Genomic DNA, 15,883 nt, shown 5'->3' on the forward strand with positions numbered 1-15,883 from the left:
TTTCAGTCCAGTGATTTGCATAGGCCACGCCTCCTCCCTAGGTTCTCCCTATCGGAGCCCCGCCTCGCCCTTGACGTCACGTTGGCGGCCACACCCCTCGTGCCCTTACAAGGAGCGGCGGGCCCTAGATGGCAGCGTGGCGTCGCCACGGCGTGTGCGTGTCGCGCTTCCTTGTGCCGTTTATAGGGTCCAGGCACTTCCGCTGTCGGGTTAGAAGCGGCGCGGTCATGGCGGAGCGCGGACAGCAGCCTCCTCCCGCGAAACGGCTCTGCTGCCGGCCGGGCGGCGGCGGCGGCGGTGGGGGCAGCAGCGGTGGCGGCGGCGGGGCGGGCGGTGGCTACAGCTCTTCCTGTCGGCCGGGCCCGCGAGCGGGCGGCGCGGCTGCGGCGACGGCAAGCGGGGGCGGCGCGGCGCTGGGGCTGCTGCCGCCGGGGAAGACTCAGAGCCCGGAGTCGCTGCTGGACATCGCGGCTCGCAGAGTGGCGGAGAAGTGGCCCTTCCAACGCGTGGAGGAGCGCTTCGAGCGCATCCCGGAGCCTGTGCAGCGCCGCATCGTCTACTGGTCGTTTCCCCGCAGCGAGCGGGAGATCTGCATGTACTCGTCCTTCAACACCGGCGGCGGCACCGCGGGCGGCCCCGGCGACGACAGCAGCGGCCCCGGTGGCGCGGGCGGCGGGGCGGGTGGCGCAGGCGGCGGCGGCTCTTCGTCCTCGCCGGCCGCCACTTCGACCGCCGCCGCCGCCTCCGCTGCCGCCGCGGGGACCGGAGCCCCGTCGGTGGGGGCCTCTGGGGCGGCGGACGGCGGCGACGAGACGCGGTTGCCCTTCCGCCGGGGCATCGCGCTGCTGGAGAGCGGCTGCGTAGACAACGTCCTGCAAGTCGGTGAGTCACGGGGCAGCCGCAGGCCGTCGGTCCGTCCGTCCTCCCCCGCGGGCTCCCCTCCCCGGCGCCCTCCGCGGCTCGGAAGGTCCCCCAGCCGGTCCCCGCCCCCGTCTCCCGGCGGCGCAAGTGGGAAATGAATCAGCAGGACTCGCCCCTCCGCGGGTTAGGCGCCCCCGGCCCGCGCCGCTGTGTCCATCTCCTCAGGCGCGCATCCTAGAGGGCTTCTCGCCTAGTTCGGGGGCGACGCGGACAAAGGCGCGGGGGGCCGCCGGCGCGGCGAGGGTGTGTGGCGGGGCCGTGCGGGGCGGGGGAGGGGGCGCGAGTCGCGCAGACAATGCCGGCCGGGCAAAGCCGGGCCGGGCCGCTCCGCTCGGCGCTCGCCCCTTCTCCTGGGCTTTTGCCGCTCCTCTTTCTTCCTCTCCCCCCGCGAGTTGTGGGAGGGGAATGCACGGAACGTCGCTGGGCCGCCGCTCCGCCCTGGCCCCGACGGCCGGAGCGGCCGAGGCACTCCGGGGTCGCAGCGCAGTCGGGCCCCGGCGAGCTCTCCCGAGCGCTCTTCGCAGGGGTGCGCGCTCCTTGTACTCCTGGCTTCTCGGGCACTGCGTGAAGCGGCGGCGGCGGCGGCGGTGGGCCGGCCGGCCCCTCCGTGGAGGGTGGAGGTGGAAGGAGCGACCTCATGCGAGCAGGGTCGGGGCGCTGTCCTCCGGGCAAGCCGCGGGGCACCCGGGATGGTTGCTGGGCTGCGGGCGCGGGGGCGGAGGCTGGCGGGGCGCTCTAGCGTCCCTCGAGCGGCTGCCCGGCGCGACCCCGCACTTTGTTCTTTTTTCCAGGTTTATTTGTGCCCATTTCCATTTTCTCTTACCCTCCGCGAAAAGGGAAAAGCAAACAAAAGAGTCTCATTTCTTTTCAAGGCTTGTGAAGTAGGAGATATTTGACAAAGGCGAGAGAGAGGGACTTGTGATTTAAAGCTGCACACCCTCCTTTCTCTGACAGACCATGAGAGATATCCCAAAATGCTGAGTTTAAAAGCGCCCCTGCCCCTCCACCCCCAAAATGTTTTCCTTTTTTTTTTTTCTGCCAAGATACCTTTTCCAGTCTTAGCGGTGGGAATGTTTGAACTAAACTGAAATGAACAATACCGTAGTGAGACTCCACACTCCCTGTATTTTTCTTCTGAGTGCCAGTGGTGTATTTTCTAACCCCCCTCCCATATGAGTCTCCTTGGACTTGCATGCTCAACGCTGTACCAGATGAATGGGGATAGATGGGGAGTCTTCTCTCTTTTGATTTTTAACTGTGGTCATTTCCCTTTATCGTCTTATTTGGGATTGGTTGGAGGTATGGAAAGTGCCTTAGAAGAATTAAAATTTGTTTCAATCCTGTTTGGTTACTTGAATTCTAACACAATCTGCAGTGGTTTTGTGTGTGGTCATGTGTTTTCAAAGGTAGCCCCCAGCATTGCCTTTTCTGTGCGCAGCACCCTTTTTTGGGGGGAGGGGTGCTTTGAGGTTATCCATCCTTCTTTTCCTTTTCTCTTTTAACATCTAATTAGCATTTTTTCAAGTAGCCATTTTTTTTTTGTTTCTTTGCTAGTTTCCTTGAGGATTGAAGGGCATCTATGGTTTCTCAGTGTAATAAACTGGAGTGTGAATTTTTTTTGGCTTGGTTGGCAGTGTTGAGGTGTTTTTTTCCCCCTCTGTGCTTGACTCTGCTTGCAAGCAATGAGGAATGACAGGAGAGCACATAGGGAGGGTTTCTTGGCTGATTGCATTTAAGCCAGGAATTCACTGTGAAAATAAAGCCAACGGGCGATAAATAAAAGATGCAATCTTCTCTAGGAGACAGACACACAGCGTGGGCTTTGCCTGCTTTCATCAGTGGAAGAGGCCTGGGTGAGTAGTTGTAAAAAGAAAATAGTAACTATCTGAATAGTTTCCAAAGGAAGGGAAGCCACTGAATGGAATTGGCAGTGGTGGGTGTGAAGTGGTGTGAAGAGTTTGAAGAGTTGACCTAGTGCAGCTTCAAGGGTTAACCGCCACTTGGGAAACACATACGTGCTAAACAAGTGCTGTACAAATCGTGGAAAATACTCTTTTATTCCCCTCTGGGTTACCAATTTCCTTAACTTCCAAGTTGCAGTGGTTGTGCTAGTCAGCATAGAGACGGGAGGCTGTTAAACGCCTGGCAGCTGGCACTGAAGGAGAGAGCACTCAGGAGCTGCCCCTCCCCCCGGGCTGGGAATGGGAAGGCTGAGCTCGGGACCTAATTCCCTTGAAGCGGTAGTTTGGATTGGAATACTAATTCACGTAGCGGCTTACTTTATAATTGTGATTTGAGGTCGGTTTTTTGGGGATGTATTTTGTTTCACAGTCTGCACCGGAAAAGACGAATACTGTGTTATCACTATGAGCAGTTTTCTGCTTTTGCACAATTAAGTTTGTTTTTGCAGGAAGTAGCCATTGAGTTTTGTAGAGAGGACTGAATTATAGCTACGGTAGGGCTTATTCGAATTGTGAATTTTATTTTACATTTGTGCTGCTAAAAATTAAGGATTCAGGGCCAAGAGCTTTGGGCTTGTCAGGAATTAAGTCTGTGTGGTAGTTATTTTGCAGCCCTTAGATTTTAAGAAGTTTAAAAGTAATAACACCTTTGGTATACTAGTTGTAAGCAGTATCTAATTGGTGGTTGATTATAGAAGAGCTATAAAAACTAGTAGATTGATTTTCGTTAAACAATATTGAAAGGGGTTTGCCTCCATAGGTGCTTTTATGTAAATATTATTAGCCTTATTTAAGTAATGATTAAGAAGTTACTATCGAGATGGTTTCCCCCCAAATTTTTGCTTGCAAAAAAGCTTTCTCCCTTAAATAAGCTAAAACTCAGATTATAAAGGGAAAGATAAGTTTACTTGAATTAAAAGTTTAAAATTTCTGTAGGGCTGAAAACACCACAATAAACCAAGATAAGCAACTAACTGCGACAGATACATTATTGTATTTGATCAAACTGGGGCAGAAAACTATTAATTGGTCAAAAAACATGAATAACAGCAGGAAAGCAGACAACACATTTCAGAGACTAAGAAATGATTAATCAACATGCTCTTTTTCGCTCTTACATTAAGTATAAATGAAATTCCATTTTCATCTACTACATTGTTAAAGACTAAAAAGAGCTAGATAGTAATATAACCAGAATTGATTAGGGAGGTAGGAGAAATGAATGCTTCTTGCCCTCACACTTAACAGAATCTTCTTGTGTCATTTTATAGAATTTATCAACAGATAATACTGATTGTAGTCCATAAAGATGTTTTTTATAGCAGTGCAGTATGGTTTGCAATACTGAAAAACTGGAATCAACCGAAGTTTCTGTCAGAAAGGTTCAGGAACTACTCAGTGGAGTACCATATAACCATGAAAAGTGAAAGATTTATGTAACAAGGAAAAGTGACTAGAATATTTCATTTGTTTTACTTTTGATGTAATTTAAACATTTCATTGTGGGGCTGGAGATTTAGCTCAGTGGCATAAGTGCCTGCCTTGCAAGCAGGCAGTCGTGAGTTCGCTCCCTGGTACTGATAAAAACGAAAAAGACAAAAAACAAAACCCCCCCAAAAAAATTTCATTGTGCATAAATACATTCATCATGGGATATTAGTATATGTACATAATATTTTAATTGTTTTTTCCCTATCCCCTCTATATTTCATTTTAAATCCAATAGAAAGTTTCATAATACGCTGCAAGTTGTGTTTAAAATAAAGAAGAGACTCCTATGTCAATTCATAAGACATGGGGAAGGCCTCCCAAGAGACTTTTGGAGGGAGAGCCAGTAATTCTGGAGAAGAGCAGTCAACTGAATGGGTGAGGTTGGAGGAGTGGATTTTACTTGTTTAGGCCTGTCATATTATTGGGTGTTTTATTAGAAGCATATATTTTGTAGTAAACTTAGAAAATTATTCTTGATTTTTGAATTTACATTGTTTTGGGGAATCAGCATCTACATGTGTGTGCACGCTTGACTGTTGTGTGAGGGTACCATTCCTTTGTGAAGACTTAGTTTCACCATTTGGGTTTTTTAGAGAGTTTCCTTATTTGTGACTAAACATTCAATTTAAGAGCAAAACAAAAAGTCTTGATTTTTGAATGAGAAGGCTGAAAAGGAATGAGTTTCTATTGTTCAGTGGTACTGGCTGACCTAGGACCTTTGCACTGAGCGACATCGCCACACCTTTTAAATTGATTTTTATTATTATTATTATTATTACTGTTGTTTTATTTTGGTCGTGCTGACTTGCTCAGCCTGGGCAGAATTTGTGATCTTTGTGTCTCATCCTCCAGAGTGGTTGGACTAAAGGTATGTGCCATCATGCTAGGAAATGAGTTTTAAGCAAATTTATACTTTTCTTTTTCTGTTTATTGTTTCTGAGAAGAAAGAATATTGCTTGGGGTTTTATTAATGTTTTGTTTATTGTTTTTGTTTTTTGAGACAGGATCACCTCAGACTACAATCCTCCTGCCTCAGCCTCCTGAGTGCTGAGATGGCGTGCACCATCGTATACAACTGTAACACATTCTTATTGTGGTCTTTTCAGATAATTGACTTAAAAATTTGTCTTCTTTTTTTTTTTTTTTTTTTTTTTGAGTGACAAGGATTTAAAAGGGAATCGTTAGAATTAAGGTGAATAAAAATTTTAGTATGCATTTATTGGAGTATTTTGATTTTCTTTACAGTTGAGAGGTAACTAGAGATGTAATTCCCAATATGTTCTCCGAATTGGATGTATGTTGGTTAGATAGTATGTGTTACGGAATGTATTTTCAAGATTTAAATGATCTAAAATGATTTTGTATAGGATATTATACATTCTGTGCCATTTTTCTCCCCTAGTACTGAGGATCAAACCTAGGACCCCACACGTACTAGGCAAGTGCTTTGGCACTGAGCCCACCCTCTACCTTTTGATAAGGGTAAAACTACAGTATATACAGGAAATTTTGAAACTAGTCTTGTGTGTGTGTTTTGATGAGTTCAGATATTTACTTGCAGTTGATTTTTGAAAGTATTTTAGTACCTGAAATGTCCTCTGTGATGTTCTAAGCCAAGTTAAGCGTTCATTATTTAGGTGAGGAGTACTTGGTGTTTTGTTAAGGTACTTTGTTTCCAAAAATTGGTATTGGTTTAATGCAGAAATACAGAATATTCAATGGATAGTATATTTTTTATGACCCAAAGGCTAACAGTAATGGAAAGGTGGAATTGAAGATTTAGGCTAAACAAATGATTCTGCTCTTATTTCAGTCTTGTCATTTCTTCTTTCACAGTTGTGCTATGAGTACATCCTTAAACTGGAAAGGCCATCCTAATCTTTTTCCCTTTTCTATTGAATTTAATTCTTTTTTGCAGATGTGAGACTTTGATTCCTCTTTTTTCAGAAACACCAGGATTGGGCTGGGGATGTAGCTCAGTAGCAGAAGGATCTGGATCTGCCTGGCACGCACTGGGTCATGAGTTCCATCCCCAGTACAAAAAACCAACCAACCAACCAAAACAAAACAAACCCACCAGGATGCATGTGAAACAAATCCTTTAATAAAAAGTTATTGCCAGTCAAAGTCCTTATTCTTTTGATTTTTAACATGTATACCTTAGACGTCTTTTCGTAATTCATTGCTATTTCAATGTTTCACATAGTAAAATACAGACCAGCATTTCTTGTTCAAACTCATTAAGCGGTTAATTAAGAATATATGATTTCAGCAAATAATACATTTATTGCACAGGATGATATCGGAGAATGATGTGTTTTCTAAGAAAGCTGTTCTTTTAAAAGTATGTGATTACATTTTTATTTTAGGCAGTTTTTCAGTGAAGGAAATTATTTTGTTCACTTAGATATATACTAATGCATATGAAAAAACAAAGTCATTTTGTCTTAGAAATTTTCATAGGGCAGTAATTAAACTGCTGTTGACTTACTTTAAACTGTTACATTACGACAAGTCACCTTTCCCCGCCAAAAGCAGATTGTGAGTGAGACCCTCAAAACTATTTTTGGTTAACCTCCCCAAAATTACCATTTAAAAATGGAGTTTTCTCAGAATAGCCTAGTTTTTTTCGTTTTGTTTTGTTTGTTAGTCTTTGTTTAGATGTTTGAGGACTAGTTTAAATTTGAAAATATGAGCTATTTTCTCCTTATAATGGTTGGGAAGATTTTACTGCCTTCCCAGAAATTAGTGTTAATATCAATCAAATCAATTATCAATGACAATTTGGAGAAAAATATTAGTTTTGTTCAATGGAAAGAGAAAGTCACTTCTGTCCTAACTCAGTTCTCAGGAATAAGCGTGTGGGATTTATTTTAAAAATCTAAATGTCTTTAGTTGTTGCTTTCAGTGCTCTGTGCTACAAAGAATATGCTTTGTACGTGGTTTTCAGTTCTTTAAAAATAGAATGCTTCCTTAATTTTTTTCATCAAGCAAAAATAAAGCTTTGAAGACACTAGGTTGCAAAACTGCTTATTTTGAATTTTGGATTGTTAACTTTCAACTGATAATCTGTTGTAAAGGTAGGCTAAATGTTTTGTATCTGTACAATTCTTAGGTTGGTAACTAGTTTCGTTTCAGCTATGGTGTATTTCACGAGATTCACAACTCCACAAAAGAGGAGACATGATCCCAGGTCTAATTTGAATATTTCACTCCAACCATATTCAAGTGACCTATATGTATAGGTGTACCATCGGAGAAACTATTATAAATAAAATACCCCTTTATTATGTTGTTACTCATAGAGCTAAGAGATTTTTATAGATAAAAAGTTAACATTGAGCTTTTCCCATTTTTCAAATGAAAAAACTGAGGTCCAGCAGATTGTCCAGAGAGGGACAGTAAATGGAAAAACATCAACTATTTTTCTGTCACTTGGGCTTTCTCCTATGCACTTGCATTGTTTGGTAGTTTGAGAAGTCAGAACAAACATATAGAGTTTTGGAGACCTTTTATTGAATGTTATCAAAGTATTCTAAGATACCATTTTTGTTTCAGGATAAATTCTAATGACTGCAATTCAGAAATGGTTCCAGCATGCAAAATGTATGGAAATTGTATGCTATGAGAGTAAAGTTCAGGAAAATTTAGTTAGGTTTGCTACCTGTACAAAACTCTAATAGCTGTGTGAATATAAACAAGTGTATGGGAACACTCGTGTACTAAGAATTTTTTAACAGTTCAAACTGCTTAGGAAGAGTACTAGAAATGAATATCCAATCAAATATTTAGTCTGAATTTAGCATGTTTACAATAATGTCCATACTGCATTTGACTTGTTTTTTCTTACCGCTCTGTTGTCAGTGTGCATCCTCCTTATGACCAGTAAATAATACAAACAGAACTCTGTTGGATGTAGAACTGTTCCTTGAGTAGTAATCCGAGAGATTTTCTGTATGATTTAGGGTAAGGCTTCACTGAACTAGTGGAATATGATTTGTGGTAAGGCTTTTCTTTTGTGTGTGGTTGTGGGTATTGAACCCAGGACCTTTGTACTGAGCTGTACCTTCAGCCTTTTTAAAAATATTACTTTGAGATAGAGTCTAACTAGGTCATTAAATTGTTCAGGCTGGGCTTGAACTTGTGATCCTCCTGTCTCAGCCTCCCATAGTACTGGGAATACAGATGTGGGTCACCATGCCTAGCTTGAATTCTTATTCCAACATTATTTACTAATAGTAGAGTAGTACCAGCTAAGATTTAATAGGCTACTTACTGCTTTCCTTTCTTTGTGTACTTTGTATTTGACAACTCCAGGTGGACTGTATTATTCTCATCTTACAGATGAGAAAACTGAAGCATATGCAGTAACTTTTCTCCAAGGCCATTCAGGCTAGTAATAACAGAGCCAGACAGAACCCCTTTGAGCTGTGCTCTTAACAAGCGTTGCTGCCAGTGATACACCATCACCTGTTCTAGTGATCTTATTGTCTACTTTCAGGGTGACTTTTTTTTTTTTTTCAGAGTGACTTTCACAGTGACCTGAATTTTAAATTGAGTGTAGTTGTGATTTTGAATGTGTATTTTTAAGTGTAACTTGAAAAACACTGCATTTTAAAAATGTCTATTTTTGTTTTTCCCCAGTCTGAGATTGAACCTAGGGTTTCACAAATGATAAGCACTTATTATACCACTGAGCTACATGTGCAGCTTAGCAATGTCTTTCATGAATGTATTCAGCTTTGGAAGATGATTGTGGTGGGTGCTACTTGTTCAACCTCCATGAGAAGTTGAACTTTTGAAAGAAAAATAACTTACAGGTTAGATCTAATATATATGCTACAAAATATGTTCAGAAAGTATTATTTAAGAAATTACATACTTATCTCATTTTAAGATTCTTTTTTTTTTATCGGTACCGGGGATCGAACTCACGACCGCCTGCTTGCAAGGCAGGTGCTTATGCCGCTGAGCTAAATCCCCAGCCCCTTAAGATTCTTTTAAAGCACTATGTATTTTAAACTTAATACTACTTTTTCCTAGTAGAGACATTTGATATTCTTTTGGAACTTTGCTTGGAACACTGAGCTATACTCCCAGCCTAGATGTGACATTTTTTTGAAAGAATAGTTTTATAGCTGTATCTGTGCAGTTGTGCACCCTGATACTAACTGGAGGGGTGTATTAGAACATGTTAGTACATTTAAATTCTTATGAACCCAATAAGCTAATCAGGTAAATTGGAAACTCACTTAGTGAATTAATCTGCTTAAAATTCAGGTAACTGGCTGCCTGGTCTGGCCGTGTTTACCAGTCTATTTACTTAATGCATTTTTTGTAATTAATTGGTATCTGATTTCTACTACTGGAAGATATGCAAAAAATATGTATAAGAATATATTGTGTTGAATGAATCCATGGAATCAGACTTTAAATTCTCTTATATATGGTAGTCCAATGTAGGAGTCTGTATGTGCTTGTTAAACACATCTGTAAAGACCAGTAAATGCTTGCTGTCAAGTGACCATCACTTTTATGAATGCAGTATAGGCATTACTCAGGTACTGGGGGCAAGGCCTTGAGCCTTTTCAAGTGTTGGTCTTGCTAAATGTCTGCTCAGGTTGAAGGCAGCACTACCTTTGGTCATGCTGGACCTTTGCTCCTCCTATGCCTTTCTGTGAACTCATTTCCATGAGGAGACCATCACAACTTTTACAAATACTTGCCATAACTGGGCGAGGTGGTGCATACCTGTGATACCAGCAGTCTGGGAGGCTGCGGTAGCAAGAGGGCAAGTTTGAGCCTCGCCTGGGCAACTTAGCAGCTTAGTGAGATCATATCCCCAATTAAAAAATATAAAGGACCAGGAGGAGGCCCTGTTTCAGGCCTGAGTATTGAAAACTAAAGCGTCAGAAAATTAATTCATAAACCTCAAGTACCAGAAATTTGTGATCTGACCATGGTAAGTGAGGAAGCTTTAATATGTTACTCTTATTGCTTAGGACTTTTAATTTTTTCAGCATTCTTCAAGCTTCTTGGCACTTGGAGTTTGTGTTCTTCACTTGATCTTAACCAAAAGCCTAAGTAGCAAGAATTTTGTATTATTAATGCTTGTAGTCATTCTCTGTGTTTTCCAAATAGCACTTGTGTAATATACTTTATACTTTCTCTGGACAGAGGAAATGCTGAGGACTGAAATGACCAGTGGCTGCTTTGTCATGATGGTAGAATTAAGTGAAGCTTGAGAGCAAGAGAGAGAGAAGCTCAGCCTATCTTGGAGGTCTAATATCTTTCTCCCTTCCCTGTTTAGATTCTTTTCCATCTTTTCCTTCTGCTTTTCTTTTCTTGGGACAGGACTGGTAAAGTGGGGAGTAGGCGGCTTAGTAGAAATCAAGACATAGTGGAAGAGATAGCTACCTACTGGGAGTGCATTCCATTTCCTTCGTTCCTGTGCTTGTCCTCTCCTTCCAGCCTCCCTTGATTTAGGGAAATAAAGTTGAGGTCAGAAGGACCTATGTGTTCCAGCTGCTGCTTAGCTGCTATTTTTAGCTTGGCCCTATATCAGGCTGGCAGCAAGCCATAATGGCACAGAGCCAGCACTTTGTGGGACTGCTGGCATATGTTAAAAACTTAAACTTTTCATCAAATGGAACGAAGTTTCAAGCACATTCTGTGATGTGGTACTCGGCTTACCTGTACCTTTTTGAAATACAATGTACCTTACATGTTTTTAAATAATTGTATTCATCATGAGTAATAAAACTTAACATGTGACATAGTTTATTTTATATAAGAGAAAGATTGAAAAATTTTCATCCAGCTCAGTAATTTTTGGTTTTGTGTAGCACTAAAAGACATTTACCTCATTTATTTAATATGCCTCAGTATCTTTAAAATTGCCATTGCTGTTGAAGTTTGGAGTCAGAATTGATTCACATAATTATAGGTGTCTTTAGACATTTAAAAAAATTTTTTTTTCTCCCGTTGTCAGTGTTCTTTTTGCTAAGACATCTATGTGCATTTAGGTGGAGTTAATGGTCTAGTAATACATTTAGCCCAAAACACTTACTACTCATTCTTACAGAGAGTGGCTAGATTTTAGATGAAAAACCAGAATGCAGGTCTAGATTTTAAGATTATGTTTGCGAACTGAACTTTAAACTTTTGGATGCATACATAAACTTACGAACTTACTTGATTATCTGTTGTACTCAAAATGAAAATCATTTTGTATCTGTTCTTGAACAATTTTGGGAGGAAAAAAGAATGACAGCATGAATTTGTATTTGGAAAAGACTTTGGGAAAGTAGATGTGTTTTTTCTGTATTAGTATCATGAAAAGCTGAGTCTCTTAGAGATGATTTGTGCTGCACTATGGACTTAACCTGTGAATAAGAGTACAAACAGTGAAGTGGTGTAATAACACTTGGAAGTGTTTGGTGTCAGGAGAGGTTTAGTTAGTGCATGGATCTGACACCCTTGCTAAACTAGTACAAAATAATTGGCCAAAATAATTACAGATAAAATGAAATTGATTTCTTTTTTTATTTTGTCTTAAAGGTTGGTGCTGGTTGAATTTTGCTGAATTTACTTTTGTGAAAATGAAGTGCCTAAGTTGAGTGATAGAGTGTGAATGGTGAATTGCTGGTCCAATAGCTTATAGAAGGGCAGGTATTAAGAATTTATTTATATTTTTATCTTTAAAACAGATGCTTACATTTTGGAGAAGAGCAAGTTGGGCAATTTACTGACTTTGATCTAAGAATATTTTTTATTTCTCTTACTCTAAAGATCAAAACAAATTTCACTAGAAAATAAAATGTCTTGAGGATAGACAGTATTCAGTACATTGAACTGTACCGCAGTGTAGGAAATATACCAGATGGTGTCTTTTTACAGTTGGTGATTGTAGTAGTCACTTGAAAGTGGTTTTGGAGATTAGTTGGTAAGTCCGAATCTCTATAGGTATGTGTGTGTAATATGTCACATATGAACTTACTACATTAGTAGTATGTGACTTTTATGGATTTTTAATTTAAATTGAGTCATATAAATGATGTCAGCTCCTGCTTAACAAGCTTGATTAAAACCAAAACACTGTAGGTCATTTTAAAATAGACTAGTGAGTTGTGAGAGTTCCTTATAAACAGAGTGTTCAGATAACATTCTTTATTAAAACTCATCAGAACAGTTTCTTTGTAGTTTTCATGGATCTCTTTTAGCAAGTAATTAAAAAGACATTTTGTTTAAGCTGTTTCATAAATAGCAGGAAATTCCAGAGATCTCGATAGTATTGTATTTTTATTTTTAATAAGGATGCTACTCTGGGAAACAAACTTTTATAAGTCTTTTTTTTTTTGCCTTTTTTTTTTCTTCCCCTGAAACAAGGTCTCACTTTGCAGCCCAGGCTGACCTTGAACTTACAACCTCCTCAGTATGGAGATTACAGGTGTGTGCCATCATGCCTGGCATCTTTTTATTTTTAACAGTACAAAATATACTTGTTTTAAAATAGATTTTATTGCACTCAAGGTTTTTTCATTTTGTCATTAAAACTTTTAATTTTTGTAGTTTAGATATTTCAGAAAATTGGTGATAATGGAGCTAGTCACTGAGTTTACTTTAAAGTTTAGTGTTAAGTATTAAGGTCTAGGTTTGTATTAGTAATTTATAGCTTAGCAGTAGCTTGTTTTTGACTTTGGTAAATCATCAAATTTCTGAGCTCTGCTTTTCTGTGAACTTTTTTGACACAGTAATATGGTTTGTATTTTCTGCACTGTATATGTATATTTGTGGGTGTGTATGTTGTGGTGGGTTTTAAACTCTTAACACAAAACATTTAAGTAGTCATGATCAGATAATAGGGGATCCCCCTCTCCTTTGAAGGTATATTTCATTGGGCTGTATATTTAATGTTATATAAAATCTTACCTTTGTCTCTTGCTTTTTATCCTTCAAACTACCTGATAAAGATAAGAGATGTTACAAGTCAAAATGTATGTAAGTTCAATGTATCTAAGTTCAAGAAGTCTTTCAGTTAGGGTTGTATATTGAGTGTTGCATTTCTGAAAGACTAGGCTTACAAATATACTCCAAGTTGCTGTTTACTTTTTTAATCTTTTTGAGTTGTGGAACAATTTTAGTAATTTAAAATTGAATTTTGAATCAGATAGTTTCCTCCCAATTTTAGGGTACTGGGATTGAGCCAAGGGCCTATGTATGAGCTACATCCCCAGATCTTTTTTTCTTTTCTAATTTTTTATTTTGAGAGTAGGGTCTTGGTGAGTTGTCCAGGCTGGACTTAAACTTTGGGTTTTTCTGCCTTAGCTTCTCATAGAACTGAGATCACAGATACATTCCTTCAAAACTGACTTGAACCAAATAGTTTAAGAAGCTTATATCTAAAACATTTTATACTTTGCATACTGTCATACTGTAAAATATTTTTCTAATAGCAGACCAGATTCATTTAGATAACCTGGTTTCCTTATTAGATGATAAACTATAAATTGCTCAAGTGAAAGTAGGCCTTCTGAAATTCTACAAGGGAGTTGTTAAAGAGACCCATTTTGGTCAGATTCGATCTTTTCCAAATTTGAGGACACAACTGTGGTGCTCACCTTTAATGTAACATTTAGAAGGAATGAAAGACAGCTTCTAAAGAGAGGTATCAAATGCTTTTCAGAGTATATCAAATGCTATGTAGGATTGCAGATTTCTAAGTGTATTTGTTATGGGGACCCATCAATTGGCTAATTACATTGACTTAAAATATGTAAATATTTAAAAAGCATACTGCATTTGAGTTTCCTCTGTTTAATAGATGTCTCTAGTTTTTATTTGGGGGAGTGCATGAGAATTACAGAAAGTTTCCATTTTGAAATGAGAGCTAATTTATGCTAGTTTAGAAGAAAAGTGTCGAATTGTAAATTGAGAATAGCTGGGGCTAGGGATTTAGCTCAGCGGCATAAGCGCCTGCCTTGGAAGCAGGCAGTCATGAGTTCGATCCCTGGTACCGATAAAAAGGAAAAAGACAAAAAAAAAAAAAAAAAAAAAAAATTGAGAATAGCCAGCTGTTAATAGTTTCAGTGTAGTACATAAGTAGCAGACACTGAAATGTAACTTAAGTGAATGACAGGCTTAGATTATATGCCAGACCTCTGGATGTCTGAATGAAATTATCTTAGTTGAAAAAAAAAAATAACTCCAAATTTTACCATTTGATTTTCTGAATTTTGAGTTCCTGTAACTTAAGCTTTGTGAGATATTTTGAGTAAGCATATGACCATTGAATTTTCGAAAGGGTAGGTTGGCTTTTAGTATTGGGTTTATCATGTATTTCAGTGGATGCTGTGTAAGGTTTCTTTTCTGCTGTTTGAGCGAACTTTTTCTTGTAACAGTAACTAAAATGCTATTCTCAAAGCTTTATTTACTGTGGAAGTTTTGGTGATGATTCCCGCATCCAAATAGAATGCAATTTGAGTATTTCCATGTAGAATAGTACTTTTTTTTTTCCATTTCAGAATAGTACTTTTGAATGACTTGAGAAAACAATTTTGTATTGTAAATGCCTTTGTGAAAGAGATTGCCTTTTCCTTTCATTTGCTATTTCACTTTATAAAATAATTGGTAAGACTAACATTAGTTTTCTGAAAACTTTTCTCCCCTCAGATGAGTTGCAAAGCTCGTGTAATTTAAAAACATATTAGATGTTGGGAATAGACATTGGCTAGTTAGTAGGAGTATCTTATGAACTGGTCCTATAAAATGTTAATGACATTTCCTTGAGGTAAAATTTGCTTCGACTTAGTTTTGAATAAATTAGGTTGTATCAAGCAGCCATTCGAACAGTATTTTTCTTAAGAGGGGTGAGTTACCCAAATATTGGGCAGTTGTCAGTTCTCATTTGACTACTGAATCCTGGTTTATGTGTTCTTTTCTAAACAGTCACTGCTTTAACTCTTAACAGTGTTCTATTTTAGGTTCTAAAGCCTAGGATTATTTCAGCCATACATCTTATTTTCCAGAAGAACAGGGAGGAAATAAACGTTTAAAATTACAGTTTATATATGCACCTGCATGTGTTGTGTGCAGGTGTTTCCATGTGTGTAGGAAGGAAAAGAAAGAGGAATTGCCTTGGACCTTTGACTTATCTCTGGCCTTTATGAGAGTGCTATGCACAATTTCTTTTAGTTGGGAAATCCATGATTTTTCTGTAGGTTCTTATGCAGATCAGAAGGAAAGAGTTAACATACTCCTAGTCTCTATGGATTTGATGTATTCTGTATTTTTTTGTAATTTAAAGACAGGTAAATTTTCATACTCTTTTTTAAAAGTTATGTTTTAGCATATGTGTTTATTAATAAATTGCTGTTTGCGCATTTCTTAATCTGAGATTGACGATCACAGGTACTGCTCATTTTAGGTCCTAGCAATTAGCCATTTTTGTAAGCATATGGTATTATTTGCTGATCACATGGCCATAAGCCTGAAGAGGAAGCCTAAGCCCT

General features: G+C 39.7%; 1 protein-coding gene across 1 annotated transcript in view; it reads left to right on the plus strand.

Moving 5' to 3' along the window:
• The first annotated feature begins 170 nt into the window (after window positions 1-170).
• Window positions 171-15,883, plus strand: part of Zswim6 (zinc finger SWIM-type containing 6) — a 180,957-nt gene continuing 165,244 nt past the window's right edge. The window contains exon 1 of the mRNA XM_063258220.1: window positions 171-882. Coding sequence (XP_063114290.1) covers window positions 228-882 — 655 coding nt within the window. The 5' untranslated portion in view covers window positions 171-227. The remainder of the gene's footprint in view (window positions 883-15,883) is intronic.

Source organism: Cavia porcellus, unplaced genomic scaffold, assembly GCF_034190915.1.
Source record: "Cavia porcellus strain 051 isolate PalLab524CR breed Dunkin Hartley unplaced genomic scaffold, mCavPor4.1 scaffold_11, whole genome shotgun sequence".
Lineage (NCBI taxonomy): Eukaryota > Metazoa > Chordata > Mammalia > Rodentia > Caviidae > Cavia > Cavia porcellus.